The sequence below is a fragment of the Macrosteles quadrilineatus genome, unplaced genomic scaffold (genome assembly GCF_028750875.1).
Source record: "Macrosteles quadrilineatus isolate MER2022 unplaced genomic scaffold, UCM_ALF_1.0 Scaffold_2__2_contigs__length_208266976, whole genome shotgun sequence".
Lineage (NCBI taxonomy): Eukaryota > Metazoa > Arthropoda > Insecta > Hemiptera > Cicadellidae > Macrosteles > Macrosteles quadrilineatus.
In genome coordinates, this window is record NW_026542595.1 from 207,136,981 (window position 1) to 207,156,724 (window position 19,744).

A 19,744-nucleotide genomic window follows, 5' to 3' on the forward strand; every position below is an offset into this window, starting at 1 on the left:
CTACCCCTTAGGGTAAACTATTGATCACCTATGCTCACCATGCTAAGTGCAAAACACAGTGCACTTATGCCCAATAATCAGCATAGGTGCACAGTGTGTAGATTCACACAGTTGAGAAGGTCTGCATAAAGTTTAAACATAGAACTTGGCCCACTAACAGCTTCAGTAAATATGGTAATTAATTACCATCCAACACATGCTTTACTAGGAATCTACTTCAACTCAACTGACAGAGTCAACTTTTTCAAAGTTGACTACTTGAATAGCAGCTATTGACAAAGTGTTTTGAGTACAGTGGGGTAGTTTACGAGCTGCAAATAAAAATTCGGCTAAGTAGCTTGTAATATTGCTCTGTGCAATCGGACCTTTAGTGTCCCAATAAACAGTAATCAAACAAATAATGCAACATCAAAGAACAACTACTTAAAAAATTGAACCAGTCCAAATTAACAACATCACCTTAAGCATAAATGTCTAACATCTACAACACTAACCGAAAAGAAGAAGAAAGTGCAAAAAGAACCTTTGGAATGATGTACTGTAGATTCAAAACTTTTAAAGCAGTGACATAAGTAACCTTTGTAAGAAAGACGCACATTTTAAGGCTAGTACACTTTAGTGATTTCCTTTGACAAACCAGTCTCCTATGCCTCTTCAAATGACGCTTCATGCAGTATATGGAATGGTAGTAACCTATGGAAAGGAGTCTCCAATTCTAAACTTGAGTTTATTTAGGTTAAGTTAAATAAATACTGGCCTTCCAGAGCTGTCACTAGGAAATAATCCAAGAAACACTCGCCGTCACATCAATAACTTAAAGCTCTCACTGTTAAATCCCTCTAAAACAATTCATGTAGTCTCAAGTCACCAGCTAAGAAACCAAAGCCTGCACTTACACCACACCAGAAAAACAACTAATTTTGCCTTCTCAACCATCTCTGTCTTCTCAAAGACAAGTGCGATAGTAACAAATTCAACGTTAGATAGTAACAAGACCAGGGTTTCAAACCCGTTCCCTAGAAAAATAGTCATAATCTGTCAGACAGTGTCGGTCAAGGATAAAGACTTCAAGTAAAAAACATAAAAAAATTCTGTAACATCTAGTAGTCTAAAAAAATATACACATAAACAAAACGTAAAAAACATATTATCAAAGCTAAAAAAGAAATTTACTGGCACTTAAATTTTAGAAAAATTTCAACAAAGAATATTGGTTTGCTTACTGCTTACACCTTAACTAAACTATACCTATACTGTGAATTACAACATGCTCAACCGCTGAAACATTATATACTACTGTGTTATATTTAATGTCTCTTTTCAACCTTCCCGTTTTTGAAACGTTCACACTCTTATGGATTTGTATTTGACTAGTATTTTATAAAATTTTTTTTTAAATTATTAAGGTTTTTTTAAAATTAAAATTAACTCTCAAAATGTCTATTCACTTTATAAAATTTCAACAGTGTTGTTAATTATTTTGATAATCAATGTTTTGTTTACAGTGGTATGGAAAAAAATATTCTAGATGAGTCATCACGTCATAAATATGACAAGAAGAGAAATGAATAACAAATAGATAAAAAGCTTGTGACAAACAGGTAAACAAGATTTTATCATTGCTACCTAGTATAAATGTTTGAAAAAGTTCATGAGAGGTATGAACATTCAAACATTTAATGTTTAATGTTGAGGATCAAACATTAAATAGTAAATGTTTGTCATCGAAATATGGTGGTTTTTTTTTTAAGTTTTCTGTTAAATACATTTTCTGCACCACCGACTTGGGGACTGCAAGTAGACTGCTCAACATTTTGTAAAATCTAAAGAAAAATTTTAGGTCCACTCAATCTTTATTTATCTAGCTTACATCTTGGCATGTGTATTGTCAGTGGCAGCTCCCTGAAGGAGTCTGGGGGGGGGGGGGGACATTACCTAGCAATTTGAGTTTCATCTTTGATCATTGAAGAAGTATACATACCATTCCCATGCTGTTGCCAGTTTTATTATGAAGTTAATGGGGTTCAATTTACCCACCAACCGAGTTATATTGAAATAAATTACTGATTTAGGTTGAATAAGCAAACTTTTAAACCAAGCCAATCTAAGAGAGCAATTTACTGTAAACTGTAGTATCTTTTATGTTTTGCCAGTCATCACAGTGTTTAAAAGTCAGAGAGAAAATATAATTTTTACAGGTGTGAACACTGTGAGTTGTTCGTTTAACTATTTTATATTTATAAAAAAATGGCTGGTCTAGTTTGATTATTTGAAGAAATATGGACATGTGGTCCATATAGGTGAAGTATCTACTTAAGTATGAGAAAGTCAATGGTATTAAACGATAAAACTTGTGTCCTCCCCATTTGTAATTTAATAACGGGTCATAATTAAAGATCAACATTTGCACCAAGTATTAAAAACAGGTGAGAAAACATTGTTGTTATCAAGCAAAAACAGAATAAAAGGTGATGAACGTAGTGTAATTTACTGAAAAAATCCTACTGAGTCATCTAGGTTTAATTAGTATAGCTAAAACAAAGATTATCTTGTGGCAGGGATAAGATAAATATAAGATTGCCATTCTTCAGATTAAATCAATCACTCCCCAATACTTACTAGTATCACCCGTGACAGCAGCGGAACATGTATGATAGTAATTCTTGGGGTATTATACTTTCAAATTACTTACTCTTAACTCTTACTCTTGCTCCCATTGCCATTTGTACCCCAAGTGGTACTTGGCCTCACCAACATACTGCCTTCATGTCATCCTGTCTCTTGTGGTATCTTCATTGACTTCCATCCTGGCCATATCCTTCATTACTTCATCCATCCAGCATTTTTTCGGTCTCCCTTGTGGTCTTCTCCCCAGTGGATGACTTTTCCATATTTGATATTATGTGCTTGTTTCCTCTCATCTAATGGTGTGGCCCATCCAGCAGAGCCTCCTGCTTTCAACTTTCAATTATATCAGACTCCTTGAATAGGTCACTTAGATCCTCATTATGTTTAATTCTCCATACACCCCCTTCTTGATGTATATAATAATGCTCTATATAGTGAAGATTGATGTTATAGGGTCAAAGATTTTGCGCAGGACTTTGTTTTCAAAAGTAATAAGTTTTTTATCCATAACCCAGGTTTCAGCTCCATAAAGAAAGTCAGGTCTTATGATAGTTTTGTAGATTTTAAGTTTAGTGTGATGAGACAATAATCTTGATGATAATAATTTGTTTAGAGCATACATACTTGTACTGGCTAGGTTTATTCTGTTCTTTATTTCCAAGTGTTCCTCACTTTGTGAGCTGACAATAACTCCTCCAGGTTGGGGTTTGAGCGTTGGGCCGGCAACCCACCTTGTAAAAAAATGCTGTCTCTAATCCCAACATACAGCCTCGGATCAGGATAAAACTTTTCAAACAACCAAAATAATTCATCTAGAGATCAGCGTAATTAGACAAATAGAGCGGTTCAGTTATAGTTCTGTAAAGATTCATTTATATCGAACAAAATAATGGCCACTGACTGGTAGAGCCTATTGGGTCGAAGATAAGTCGGCAAAATTTACAGTATAAAATTAACATTAAGTTGTATACTGCGCCCCTTGGGCATATCCCTCTGCACGAAAACATTATGGCTCCACGCTGTGCTACAACCTCGTAGGGCTCTTCAAATTTAGTGGAGAGCTTCCTGATCAAGGTGTGGCTGCGTAATATTGCATGTGGATTCGACGAAGCACACAATGTATAGCTGTTGCAATACTTCACCTCCTCCTGACGGAAATTGTAATACCTTGCCTGTAGGCCATAGGCACTTCTGAGGTTGGTGCAGATTTTCCGGTAGAGGTGTGTGAACTGTATACACAGTTTTCTGTGGGCCTTGTTGAGCATTAAGTCTCATTTAATGGCAGGTACTCTCTCCAGCCTTTGCCCCCAGACAGCTTTTGACAACCTGAGCTCGCGGCCTAATATGAGCATTGCCAGGGTGTAACTGTCGAACCTTGAACAGCTGTGTTTAAGCCGAACTGGATCAACCAAAAATAAAAAGTAAACAATGCAAACAAGATATTAATTGAAAAGAAAGAAATGTACTTAGTAGTGATGCAGATTGTTTCCTTCTCAAATTCAATTTTCATCAGAAAAACAAAGAGTGAATTTTACCTCAAACTTCGCTAGGCTAGCAGTTGCATCATTCCACCATTTCCTCCCCAACTTTCTAAACGTGTGAACATATGTTTTTAGTAACAAATTTAAGCAGTGTACAAGATCGATGCTTAAACAACTAGTGATTAGACGATATTGCCAGTGAAATAACCTCTTTTTAGCGAGTAGCCACCAGTCATTTATCAGATGGAGGGTTAATGTTATAATATAATATGATAACTATTGTTCAATGTATGTATAGGCTATTATATGTTTGTCTTGATCAGTTTACCCTTTGTGTTTTGTTTGGATAATGTCATTAGGCTAAATAAAGTTTTAACCGTAGAATTTTACGTCATCTAGACTAGGCAGCAGATGGATTCACAGGGGATTGAGAATTTTAAACAATGTTTAAACATACCCCCAAAGCTTTTAAGACATTTTGAAAATAATCTTAATGTTAATTTCAGGTCATAAAATAAAGACCATTGGAATCTGGAAGAGAAAGAATTTGCCATGGCCAAGGCAAATCTTACAACAATGATTGCAGTATGTCCAGAATGTGAGGAACTAGTGCAGATTCTCAATAACAACTTTGAATATTCCATGAAACTTCACAAGAAATCACATCCAACTATAAAAGTGGAGATGCCTTTGAAATTTGAAAAGATTGGTAATAACAGTAATGAAGAAATTGAAGTGTCGAGCAATGATGGAATCTATACTCTTAAGCCACTTGTTCAAAAGCAACAGTGTGAGGTAGATAACATATTATCACACTCCTCTTTCTCAACTGTTGGTGATTTGTTTGGAAATCATCAACCTAGAACAACTGCAAGAAAACCTTCATTAATCAATTTACTAGAGACAATTCTTCCCTCAATGCCTGATTGTGTGAAAGTCCATATACACTTTTTTTCAGAAACAGAGTACTCTAGGGCTATATGTAGTGTATGCAAAATTACAGTTGACCCGATTTCTTACATTCCACAACACATAAAAACTAAGTTGCACGAAGATAACATCATCAACACACTCAAGACTCTGTTGCCCTTGAAATCAAAGGATCAGATGAAATTTGTCTCATTTTATAATTCAAATCTCTATTGCAATTTATGTGAATGTAAAATAATTCTTTGCTCAAGTGATCTACACCAGTCAGTCAACAATATTTTCACTCATAACGCGGAACAGAGCCACTCTAATCATGCATCATGTGACCACAACCCGAGCCAAAGTTGTTGCGACCCAGCAACACAGGATCATGTGCACTTACTTGGTCCTAATATTTCAGAAGCGGTAAGGAAGAAAAAAACAGCTTTTGAGAATTTCTCAAAAACCAATATGACCATGAAGAGTAGGGCTGAATTTTTAGAAAACTCGAAGAGTGAGTTAACAAATCTCTGCAGCCCTTACGAAGAGGATACAACAAATAACACAAGGAATACAAAACACATGGAAAAACTACAAGAGGACAACATGCAAAATCAGACGTTGAAGACCAATGAAAAGGATGAAAAATTACCTACAGTATTTGATAACGTGACACTATCAGTAAAGGAAGTAAAAAATTTACCGAGCTCTGAAAACCAAGTTAAAACAAAGGAAAAGTTGAACCAAGCAATTCCACCACAACTAGTTCATTTTGGAGAAAGAAAATTAGACATTGACAATGAAATTAGTCACAATGGTAACATGGAAAGTATTCCAGTGAAAATTATTCTAAATCTTACACATGACCACTTAAACCAGGTTAAGAGTCTGTCAAAATCAAATAACAAAAGTGGTGCCCTGCCTAAAACAGTTGATACTGCAAATAAATTTGTTTCTGTAAACCAAGAGCATCTTACAACAACTAATAATTTTACAGGAGCAGAAATGACTTCAGCAGAAGGAAATTATATGAATTCTGTATATGGAGAATTGATAAAAACCAATGCATTAATTGGATACAATGATAAATACATAGAGCAAAATAAAAATGTCTTTGTTTGTAAGCCTTGTAACAAAACTCATATAATTGCAAATGTAAAGGATGTAGAAGGAAGGCTCGTGTTCCACTTCTTGGGCCTTGAACACATCTTAAATACCAAGCTCATTGCCAAGGTAGGTAACTATTATTTTTGCAAAACATGCTGCAAAAAAAACAATAATGAAATGAAGAAGTTAAAAAGTTTAAGGTCATTAAAAAATCACTTTTACAGTCAAGCACATATAAGAAATGTTGAACGATTTGTGCCATTAGATCCAGATGTAATGAGTAATATTAATGCTGTTTATAGAAATTTATCAAAAACTAATGCAGTGATTGAACTCAATGATAAATATTTCGAGCAAGAGGAAAATGTCTTTGTTTGTAAGCCTTGTAACAACACGCATATAGTGATAGAGAATGTAAGAAAACTACAAGAAAGACTCATGGACCATATATTGGGACTCAAACACAACTTGAACACACAGATCCTGTTCAAGGAAGGGGCCTTTTATATTTGCACAATATGTACCGGTAGTGTAAATAATGTAATACCAATTTGTAAGTTGGAAAAAAGAAAAAAATTGGAAAGAAGGATAATTAATCACACCTCAAGTCAGGAACATATGCAACACATTGTCTCGATGAACTTGTTAGATCAAAATGCAATAAATGGTATTAATGATCGTTATAGAGAATTATCAAGAAGTAATGCAGTGATCAGGTTCAATGATAAATACATAGAGCAAGAGGAAAATGTCTTTGTTTGTAAGCTCTGTAACAATACATGTATAGTGATTGAGAATGTAATAGAACTACAAGGAAGACTTATGGACCATATGAAGGGTCGTGAACACAACTTGAACACAAAGCTCCTGGTGAAGGTAAATAACTATTATGTTTGCACAATATGTAGTGAAAACAATAAAATAAAAATTCACAAGAAGTTAAAAAAAATGGAAAAAAGAATAATGAATCACACTTCATGTCAGAAACACATGCAAAACATTGTTTTGTTATACTCGTTAGATCCAGCTGAAATATGTAATATCAATGAAGTTTATAAAGAATTGCTAAGAACCAATGAAGTGATCAGGCTCAATGATAAATACATAGAACAAGAGGAAAATGTCTTTGTTTGTAAGCCCTGTAACAACTTACCTATAGTGATTGTGAATGTAAATGAACTTGAAAGAAGACTTATGAATCATATCTTAGGACTTGAACACAACTTGAATACCAAGTTTCTGGCCAAGGAAGGTGATTTTTATATTTGCAAAATATGTTTTGTAAATAATGGATTACCAATTTGTAATGTAAAAAAAATGGAAAGAATGATAGTTCAACACACCTCAAGTCAGGGACATCTGCAAAACATTGTCTTAATGAACTACAACCAATCCAGAACTACAGAAGATCCAGCTACAATAAGTAATGAAGTTTATAGAGAATTGTCAAGAAGTAATGCAGTGATCAGACTCAATTTTAAATATATAGAGCAAGAAGGGAATGCCATTGTTTGTAAGCTCTGTAACAACACTTGTATAGTGATTGAGAATGTAAAAGACCTTGAAGAAAGCATCATAGAACACATCATGACTCTTGAACACGATGAAAAACTAACATTTCAAGAAGAGGAAGTAATTGTTAGATTCCTTGAGAAGACCGAGTTGTCAGATACTGAAATCAGGGAGAATCTTAATGTTTTAAGAACAGAAGATGACATCATCAGGTGTACTCTGTGTGATTTTACAATTCCTTCAAATGGAGAAAATGATGAGATAATTGAAAATTTAGCTGTACATTTGAGAGAATCTGGTCATAATGCAAACAAAAAAGTATCCAATGAATACATTGGACATACACTTGGAAATAAACCTCATGACGATATCAGTCATTGCTTTAATAAACTTCCAACCAAGTACTTGGAGGACATTGAATACATCACATTCAGTCCGTTCAAGCGATTTTTGTCTTGTAAACTTTGTAACTCCATGATTCATCCCCGTTACTTGAAAGAACATCTGGAAGAGTTGGTTCACACTCAAGAAAAAGAACTAAAAAAGAAACCAAACCTCTTGAGTAAAACTACTCATGTCGTGACAGACCAAAATGTGCTGAGACATTTGGATACTCTGTCTTCCTTGTTGAAAAAGATACAACTGAAATCTCCATGGCAGAAATAACCTCTTCATTCGATTCATCCCTCACTAGAAACCATTCTGTACATCAAACTCGTTCAAAAGTTCCTACTGGATTGTGTCCTGCATTCAAATTAAATAACATACCTAAAAACGAATGAACTTTTACAATGAATAGTTATTCTACATTAATAGTCCCACTTTGAAAGGCCATACGTATTATAAAGTGTTTTTTAATCGATAAAAATATTGTAGGCTCTCTATTTACTCTTCTCAAAGTCTTCAAATCTTTGCTACTCTAACTCTACTGCTAATATTTGGTCTCTTTCAGTCTGAGGTACTGTATTATCTTTAGTTTGCATGTTTGTAAAGTATTCCTATAAGTAGATAATTTTATTGATGTCAGCCTTAATACTTACTTTTCAATTTTATGTTGTAAATACAAAACTTAATCTGTTTCCTTAGTTGAAAAAAGTCAATCCAACATTATTTTAGAGTTACTATTATAAAAACTTGTTTACCCTTTTATAATAGTAAAATTAAATGATTATAGTTTGTTTGTGCATTGGATAGGTTCAGTTGGTGTCTTAAAACATTTAAACCAACCTTATTTCAATTCTTTTGCAAAAAAGTTTTTTAAACTGGAAAGGTCTTATTATCAGGGTTTGATAAGTCACTGTCATAAACTGATCTTTACTGTCTTTACTAGAAGATTGTTGTGTGATTGTGATCAACTTGACTAACCAATCAACTAAACCACAGTAAAAAAGTATGTAATGTACAAAAATTGCCACTAAAACAATGTCAATTGTGCTGTATCCATAATGGTTTTATTGACGTTTGAAATAGTCATAATGTTAAAAGTTATACAAATTCAATCACAAAATATTCAAAACCTTTGATTTGTTCTATCTTCTATCTTCTTACAGAACACAACTGACAAAAATAATTTTCTGTAATAATTATTTGAAAATTTTTAAAAGTTTTTGTATCTGAACTAGCTACTAATGTGTCATCTTTTGAGGTAGGAGGATGATGTGCATAGGACCTGTTGTACAAATTTATTTCAAACAATTATCTTGTAACTAATATATTTTTTGATCCTACAAAAAATAATTATTGTTACAACAATAATATTGTAATCTTATTGTTCTATACCACATAAACTGTTGTACAATAAAGGAACGGAAACCATTTTGTTTTATTTGATTGCCATACATATTGAATACTATCATAATTAACTATATTAAAATATCACAATCTTCCCAATGAAAAAATTAAAAAAAAAAAAATTGTGTTCAATTAAGGGCGATAATATATTTATCAATTGCAAAATATAACAAATCAGAATTGTTATGTACTGGGTATGTGAAATAAAATTGTTGACCAACAAATTATCTGTTTACTTAATTAAAGAAGCTGTAGCTACAAAAAAAGAGAAAGGATCCTATCCATCTATCTATCTATCTATACTATTTTATTTATTTATTTATTTTATTTATTTATTTACCAACGGCAATACACCAATTTACAAAGATAATCAGTAGTTTGACAGCTTCAACAGTGAATATTTGTGCTTATGACTAGATTAACAATAATAAAAACTAAATTGATAACAACAATAGACAATGAAATGCGTAACAGTAATAATAAAGAAATGAACAAGAATAATAAATAATTAAATTAACAACAATAATAAATAATTAATTAACAAAAATACTAATGATTTGAGATAACATGCAATATATATCGATAACAGAAAAAACAAAAAAGAAATTATCATTGTTCGACTCGCTCCTCTGCTGCCACTCGCCTAACAGCCACCAAACTGGAAGCGAAGAAGTCGACCGACGAACATATTTCGTTCCCGGAGCGCATCAGACGTGGGATGGGGCAGAAGCGTAGATAGCTGGTCGAAGCATGGTCCAGCTCAAACAAGCGTTGATGCCTGGTGCTTCTGGGAACGTGCAGATTGATCCTCTCAAGCAGAAAAGGGCTGCTGATCTGGTTGTTTAGCAGCTTGAAGAGGAAGGCAACATCAGCAACTCTTCTTCTACACTCCAAGCTTTGGAGACCATAAGCTACAGATATTGCCTCAACTGGGACGTCCATGAAATTGACCCCAGCGCGGCAACCCATATGTCTCACGAAGCGTCTCTGGACTGATTCAAGATGGTTGATTTGGCCGAGGAGATATGGCGACCAGACCACAGAGGCGTACTCGAGCAGCTGACGAACTAAGGCCTTGAACAGAATCGTTGAGGAGTTGGCACTCAACCCATGTCTTGACGTTCGAGAGATCAATCCCAGCATGCGTGACGCCCTGGTACATATATGACTTATGTGCGGTCCAAAATCAAACGATGCATCAATCAGAACGCCCAGGTCCTTGATGTTGTCACACCTTTCCACCCTGTTCCCGTCAAGGAAATAGTCAGCTTCCAAGTTGTTCTTCTTTCTACTGAACGTTATACATTTCGTTTTAGCAGGATTTGCTGACATATCATTCACTAAACACCAACTAACGACGTTGTCGAGAGCTTCTTGAAGTAGTTGACAGTCAGAGTGAGAGTTGACTTCAGCGAACAACTTTATGTCATCAGCAAACAGTAGAAAAGGCACCTTTATATTATCTTTAATGTTGTTGATGAAGATCGAGAACAAAAGTGGGCCAAGATGAGAACCTTGCGGGACGCCAGAACTCGCGACGAAGCTAGCAGAGACGTGGGACTGGAAGACAACAGCCAGACGTCGATCAGAAAGATAGCTCTCAAACCATCGAAGCATCGTGCCAACAACGCCATAGCCCTCCAGCTTAGCAAGAAGATGACGGTGACTAATCTTGTCAAAGGCTTTGCTAAAATCTATGTAAATAGCATCAACTTGGCTTCGTTAGCTGAAGGCATCCATAACTTGGCACTGAAGCGTGAGGAGATTGGTCACAGTAGAGCGGCCAGAGGTGAATCCATGTTGCTCGTCTATCAACACTTGTCTGAACAAGGGCTGTACGATATCCAATATTAGGCCTTCAAAAACTTTGCTTATAACCGACAGAAGGACAATTGGCCTATAGTTCGTAATGTCACGGTTGTCTCCCGACTTAAATATGGGAACGACAAAACCATTCTTCAGGACCGATGGAAAAGTGCCAGAGGACAGACTACGGTTGAACATACTATTATAAAGATATACTATTATAATAGAATATATTAGATTATATTATATTAGAATATATATATACTATTATAAAGAAGAGGTGGTGTCTGTGTGTGTGTGTGTGTGTTTGTATGAGATAATCTAAAAAACTACTGAACCGACTGGGCTCAAATTGCACACAAATGAAGCTACAGCTTCAAAGATACAATAAGAACTATTCCCGCTTCAAAATTGTCCTAGGGCTCTGCCCTGTGGGCTTTCAAAAATTTGAGGTGAGAGATTTAAAAGTAAATATTGATTGATGGTATCCATGGTAACAAAGAACAAACCTACAAAGTTTAAAAATGTAAACAAGCAGAACTAACTAACAGTCAAATGAATTTTGATTTCGCAATTCCACACAGCTGGTTCAAACAAAGTAAATACCGGTACTGCACGAATATTAGAAAAGAGAGGGTAAGGATTATAAATTTAAAATAATGATGTCACTAGCCTGAATGTAAACATTATTTAACATTACTTAAATGGAGCTGTCAAAACCATTATGTTAATGTAATTTCATTAGTATATTATTCTTTCAGGTTCTTCATTTGTTTATGTTTATGATCTACTAGCTGAGTACCCGTCCTTCGTACGGGGTTGGTATACAATGCTTATTGTAGTTAAATACTCGTGCTTTGCATTTGCAATGAGAGAGGACACGTTTTGAGAAAATTTGGTTTACTATAATCTATAGTATACTATAGTATATAGAACATCTACCATAGCCATAATGTTCTACCACTTCACCTAAACAATAGAAAGAAGTAAAGTTCTCACACTCAGGTTTTTGTTGCTGCTTGGTTCAAATTAGCTGTTGTCATAAATGTATAAAGAACTAATGGTGCTGCACCCTGTTGGTAAACCGTATAACCTTTTAATGCCATTGAATACCATAGAAACAAATTGTGTAGTTGAAACAGCTGGCAAAATTATTTAATTCCTTTTAAATATGAATACTCATAAGGTTAACATGGGAAACTCTAGAGCCATTGGGGCGGAGCACGAAAGGATTTTTGGGGTAAGAATATGTCTATATGTTAATCGGGAATGTGAGCTATCATCATACCAAATTTCAACACAATCCAACCAGTAGTTAATGCGTGATTGAACTTCAAACAAACACACAAACTTTCACATTTATAATATTAGTATGATTATACTGAGTCTGTTCTAATATTTGTGAAATGCTGAAATAATATTTTACAGGGAATAATTCGTTGTAAAAGAAATCATTCATGGATATAGGAAATAATTAAGGGTGTGCTCTACCCGTCTGGCGAGCGCGAATGCAAAGGGTTTAGTTCTTCCTGATTGTAGCCCCAATTGTGAACCGATTTTAAAAGATCTTGGTGTCATATTTTTTGTTAAATATTATTGTAGTTTTGCGGTTTTTTTAAAATTTTTATAATTTAAAAAATGTTGGGCTCAAAGGTTGGTAAAAATGTTAAAATACACGTTTTTTATCATAAGCTTTAACGCATACAAATAATTTTTAGAGAAAAAATAAAAAACGGGAAAAGTGAAATAGATTCTTAAAAACAAGAACCTGCCGTTAGTTTACAAAAAAGTTGAAGGATAACTATGTAATCACGCAGATTCAAAAGGCTTGCACGCGCTCTTCAAGGCGCTGTTCAATGGTATAGGGACATTGGCGTTCGGCAACTTCGTATTGAGAAATCCGGGATGAGGTAGAGCGCACCCTTAAGGTTCTATAATCATTGCCGTATCAACCTAGGCCCATGGTGGAAGGAAAGTACATAGGTGTGCTATTCCCATCATATTCTGTCACTCAGATTGCAAACACTATTTCACCATTTAGGAAAAATTATATAAACAATAACAACAAAATCAAATAAAATATGTATTTATATGAAAATACAATCAGGTGATTTTTTTTTGCAATCTGGGTGACGTCAGCATATGACGGGAATAGCACACCTATGTATTTTCCTTCCACCATGACCTAGGCTCTTATCCTGAGTTTTAAGAGGTTTATTGTTTTGATTTATTTTAGTGTAAACAGTAATATAATCCCCCTGCCGCAGCAAATCTATAAACTGAGCGAACTTCCATTTGCCTGATTACAATTTAACTAAAATATGTTAGAAAATTACCCTATTTTCCATATTTATTTCTATTTTCCTATTTTTTCTATTTTTCGTTTTGGAACTATTGTGATAGCTTTTCGTTTACAGTGCAAACCATTAAACACATTCTTTTATTATACCTTAAAATCTATCATTGGTTTTGTATCGTAGGTAGCCTAAATAAGTATTCCCAGTATGAGTTATGAGCCTAACAAAAACATACTATTATCAAGTTAAGTACAGGGTGTCCACAGAAAATTTTTCATTGATTTCCATGACTATCCATGACCATTTACTATCGATTTCCATAACTCACGAACTTTACTCAAAAATTATAATAAGTAAATAAATAAATCTTTATTGTCACATAACGTTTACAAAATATAGCAATGCTATAAAACAGGTGACATTGTCAATACAGTATACAAATACCTTAACCCTTTCCACTCGTATGTCGCCGCTACCGCGACATTCACGTCTGACCGTTCCACTCGTATGTCGCGGCCGCCGCGACATTTTCAGCATCGGCTTTTTATTAATAAATCCCTTTTATATAGTGTTTGCATGTTTTGAATTTGTGTTGAATACAAACTTAATGATTTCTTTATTCATTTTACATGTCTTTGGTAGCTTGAAAAATAATTGTAAGTTTATTTAGTCAGCTGTGGATTAAAGAATAGAGAAGTGTACCCATGACACCATGTGTCCACCAAGTGTGCAGTAACCATGACGACCAAAATCACCAAAAAATCTAAGTTTGAAAATGCATTTTTTCATTAAAAATACACCTAATCCTTCTTGTAATGGCTGATTTGAATTGGCAACTAGATATCTAATGTTGATAAAGTGTTTTACAAATCCTGAAAATGTGTTAACGTTTTTTAAAAAGCCTCCTAAAAAATATTTTGTACATTTTATTTTGCTTTTTTTTATATTATGACCACACAAAAAATATTTTATGGGTATATTTATTTTGATATTTTGTTTTACTTGTGTACAATTTTATGCTGAATAAGAATCAAGCCCTCAAGTACAACAAATAATTTATTTTAGTCAGTATATGTACACAAAACTTAAAACATGTTTTTTTGCATGGCAATAAATGCAAGCGTATGGGACAACAAGGGGTCAACTAATCCGAGTGGAAAGGGTTAAAACTAAGGAGTTATAAAATAAAAATAAAAATAAATAAACGGTATCAGCATTCTGACACATACTTTCTCCCATGAGCTTGTCAACAACCTTTATCGTAAGTAAGCGGTGAGAGTAAATATACGGAAATGGGATTTGTACAATTTTCTTCAGAATTTAAAGGACTATAACATACTAAATTTTTATCAAAATCGTTCGAGCCAATTTTGGAAAAATCTGATTTTCCGTTATTTTAGGGGGTTTTTATGGGAAAATAACATAATTTACAATAACTTTTGAATCGTAATTTTCACAGAAATGGGATTTGTACAATTTTCTTCAGAATATAAAGGACTATAATATACAAAATTTTTATCAAAATTGTTCAGGCCATTTTTGGGAAAATCCTATTTTTCCGTTATTTTATGGGGTTTTATGGGAAAATCCCCATTAAAAATAAAAATTTCTAAAAAATGAAAAAAACTATCACAATTGTAAGGACCATAACATACAATGTTAAATCAAAACCGGATTTTTGTCTGAAATCCAATTTTTTCGTTATTTTATGGGGTTTTTATGGGAAAATAACATAATTTACCATAACTTTTGAACCGTAATTTTTACAGAAATGGGATTTGTACCATTTTGTTCAGAATTTAAAGTGCTACAACGTACTAAATTTTTATCAAAATCGTTCGGGCCATTTTTGAGAAAATCCGATTTTTCCGGTTTTTTATGGGTTTTTATGGGAAAATCCCCATTAAAAATCAAAATTTCAAAAAAGTGAAAAAACCCCTGGAGATACCATGGATTAGAACCTACATACCAAATTTCATCGAAATCGGACCACAGGTGTGGTCTCTAGCTCTGTACACATCCAGACACACACACACACACACACACACACACACACACACACACACAGACATCACTTCGAAAACCACTTTTTTGGGTCCAGGGGGACCCAAAACGAATATATCCACTCAAAACTCAAACTCGAAAATTTTGACGAAAACAATACTTTCTCCATATACTATGGTATAGGGGGAGAAAGTAAAAATAAACTAACGCAATGAAAATAGAAATAATTGTTGTAGACAAAATAGATAAATTTAAACATTGCATTTAAAATATGAAATAATTACACATCTTGATCACATAAAAACTCATCTATACTATAGTATGTTTTCCTTAAAAGAAAATTAGTAAGGCTGCTCTTGAAATGCTTAGACTGTATTCTGTTTTTGAGCTCTTGAGACAATTTATTAAACAATTTTTTGCCCATGTATGTCGGAGTTTTTTCTACTAATGAAAGACGGTGCCGCGGATATTGAAAATTATATTTAAACCTAGTATCGTACTTATGCTTGACATTTTCACTACATAATTTTTCAAAATTTCCCTCCACCATCAAAAGTGTTTTAAAAATAGTTAAACTCGGAACAGTCATTATCCCTAATTCTTTAAAAATAGGTTTACATGATGTTCTCCAAGGTGCAAATATCATTACTCTTAAAAACCTTTTCTGTATCTTAAAAATTAAATCGATGTTTGATGCAAAGCCCCAGAATTCAATTCCATACTGAAGAATTGAATAGAAGTAGCCTATGCATAATATAACATCAAACGAGTTTTTAAGTCAATTGTGTTTCTTAAACATATCATTTGATAACATGCCGAATTCAGTCTACTAATCAAATTTTCAATGCTTTTGTTCCAATTTAAATTTGAGTCTACGTACAATCCGAGAAATTTTGCATCATCTTGAACACATAAATTTTGGTCACTAAACTCTCTTGCCTAAGCAGTACAAAACTTTACCAATTGGGTTTTATCTTGATTCATTTTTAAACCGTTAATATTGAACCACCGTTCCAATTCCGATAGGGCTTGTTTAACTTTGAGAGATAGTTCTGAATCATTTTTAGATTTGACAACTGCAGTTGTATCGTCGGCATATAAAACAAGGTTGTTTGAAACATTTTTAGGCAAGTCATTTATATATAAAATAAAGAGTAAAGGTCCGAGAATTGACCCTTGGGGAACACCAACTGCAATTTTTTCCCATTCTGATATTGATTTTTCATTATTTTTAAAAATTACTGTTCTTTGAAATCGATTTGTCAAGAATGAAGTCAACCACAAAACAGATTCTTTTGAAAAGTTATAAATTTTTAGCTTTTTTAAAAGTATATCATGGTTGACACAGTCAAATGCCTTGGATAGGTCACAAAACACTCCCATTGTGCTCTGTGACCCATCCAAAGCCCATGAAACCTCACTAATAAAATCTGATAAAGCTTTCATTGTGCTTAAGCGCTTTCTAAAACCAAATTGTTCATTAGCCAAAATATCGTTATTCTCGAGAAAGTTTGAGATTTGTTTAGATGCTAATTTTTCAAACACTTTTGAAAATGATGGTAAAAGGGAAACTGGTCGATAATTGTCCAGATTTTGTCTCTCTCCCTTCTTGAAGAGAGGTTTGAGCTCTGCATATTTTAAATGGTCTGGAAAAGTTTTTTTTTAAAATACTGATTAATAATTATGAATAAAGGTTCAGCTATGAAATTAGAGACAGTTTTCATCAGATCAATAGGAATACCGTTCCAGCCAGCAGATTTTTTACTTTTGAGGGATTTTATATTATTAATAACTTCTTCTGTACTTACAAAACTAAAGTCAAATTGGTTTGGTTGATTTCCTGCCAATGAATGCCTTGTCATTTTTAGTGCATCCTCTTCATGAGGTATTAAACCAATTTCTGTTGTGATATTTTTAAATTTTTCATTAGAGAATTCAGAAATTTCCTTGCCATTTTTTAGATGATTGTCATTAACCATCAGGAAAGTTTAAGTCACTTTTTTTACAACTGAGTTCAGATTTAATGATAAACCAAGCAGCCTTACTCTTGTTACATGATTCTTTTATAAATTTAGCATTATACAATTTTTTAGCTTCATTGCATACCTTGTTGAAAGTTAACTTATACCTTTTAACATAATTAATGAAATTATTATCATTTGATTTCTTTACTAGTCTGCTTAGTTCCCTTTTTCTAATACTAGATATTTTAATACCGGTTGTTATCCAAGACTTTTTTTTATTATGCGGTTTGGTATGATAAAACTTCATAGGAAATGCCTCTTCAAATAAATTTTGAAAAGTGCCAAAGAAATTTAAACAGTTATTTTCAAAAGAATTATTTACAGATACATTCCAGAAAGGTTCTTTCACATTATATATAAATTTTGCTGTATTTTCTTCTGAGAAAATTCTTTTTTTACATTTGTTACCATTTATTATATTTTTATCAGTTTTACTAAATATATTTAAAAATAATGCTCTGTGATCAGAGATTCCTAATTCTAAATTCATTGTTGTTGATACAGACAGATGATGATTAATTTTTGGTGATAAAATATTATCAATACAGGATTTTGTGGACTTGGTAATTCTTGTGGGAGAGAAAAAATTTATTTTAAAACCATATTGCTCCAAAATAGAAATGAACTCTAACTTTTTCTGTGGGTGGCTAGAAGTATCCAGTACATCAACATTAAAGTCAGCCGCAATATATACATTTTTAGTACATGTAGCTTTAACCAGAAGTTTTAATAACCTTTCCAACTTTCTAAGAAAATGTTTAAAGTTATCAACATTAGGTGTTCTGTAAATAGCAACAACAATAATATTTAGAGTAACAATTTCAATACAAGAAATTTCAAACACATAATCTTCGCTTAAGGCACATAAATCATTTCTTACTTTATATACTAAATTTTCTTTTAATAGTATGCAAGAATCACCACGAATTCCTTCCTTCCTGCAATAAAAGTGTCCTAAAGTACAGTTAGGAATACTATTCAAGATTAAAATATTATCATTTTTTAGCCAGTGCTCGTTTAAGCAAACCACTGAAATGTTAGAATCAGATAATATTATTTCTAAATCATTCTTTTTGTTTACTATGCCACCTTCAATATTCAAATGCATTAACCAATTAAATTTATTATCAGTTTTGGCTGCACTACAAACTGGCCATGAAAAATTAGTATTGGGTACTGAGTCATTTGAAAATAAAGAAATATGATGGTTCTTACAGATAACACAGAAAGACGTCTTTTTAAATCTAAGTTGGACTCACAATTTGGTTTGCCATCAAGTTTTTTTGTTGTACACTGGATGGAGAGGATAGCTGCTGTGACCTCATAGTGGTGTCTGGTGTAGCTGACTGTGGTTGACCAACAGGGCTGGATGATCTTGTTGAGAAAGGCTGTTGATGGAGGTGACTTGAAGTGTCAGCTTCTGGTGTTGGCTGCTGGCTTGTAGAAGAACCACCTGACAATGACTGCTTGGTTTTAGGAGTAGTAGTCCACTTCTCAACTGATTTTTCCAGTGCTCTCAAGAAGTCCCTATGCGAGAGTCCATTCCTCAGGATTCTGGTAGACCTTTGAAAATATGAAACAACGATGATAGTGGCCTGAGTCGCACGTTGAAATTCGACAAGGTTTTGTATGAAATGGTCTGGTTGGATTAGGTCTCTTACGCAACCCATCGGTGAACACACAAGAGTTTTAAGTCCACTTGATTTGAATTGTTCCGTCAGCTGTAAAAATAATGTAACATACACACACAAAATACTGCCTAGACAAGTTATTTCACAGAAAATACTTAAATGTATTAACGGATAACAATAGAGTAATAAATTTTGTAAAAATAATATGGTATTCAAAATATGGAAGGAAAAAAGAAAACGCAGTCTACTCCGTCCCCATAGCTGGTTAGTTCTCTCTACTCTTTCTTTTTTCCTTACTGTATACTTTTTATTATTAATTTTTTATTGAGTTTACAGTCTTTCAAAAAATTAGGTTAACAAAATAGACATAACTTAAGACAAATCAAAACATTATAACAATATTTGTATTGCAATTTGAGTTGTAATAGTATTTGTGTTGTAAGCTGTAATAAATTTAATTGTTGTGAATTTATGAAAAATTCAGAAAAATGCTACAATAGTCGCCGTTGCGGTCGACTAGAGCATTAAGTCCTGTCAAATCCATCCATTATTGG

At 33.4% G+C, this 19,744-nt stretch overlaps 1 protein-coding gene across 7 annotated transcripts in view; it reads left to right on the forward strand.

Moving 5' to 3' along the window:
- LOC128988037 (uncharacterized) overlaps positions 1-19,744 on the forward strand; it is a 54,776-nt gene that overhangs the window by 23,241 nt on the left and 11,791 nt on the right. For 3 of the 7 annotated variants that reach the window (XR_008490323.1, XM_054409215.1, XM_054409216.1), the window contains one exon: positions 1,506-1,601. Coding sequence is in view for 3 of the 7 variants with exons in the window: in XM_054409210.1 (XP_054265185.1) it covers positions 4,662-8,303 (3,642 nt within the window). In the remaining 4 variants the exon portion in view is untranslated. Of the gene's footprint in view, positions 1-1,505; positions 1,602-4,615; positions 9,446-19,744 lie in introns of those variants that run through there. The other 4 variants (XR_008490322.1, XM_054409214.1, XM_054409210.1 and 1 more) reach the window with 2 other exon arrangements.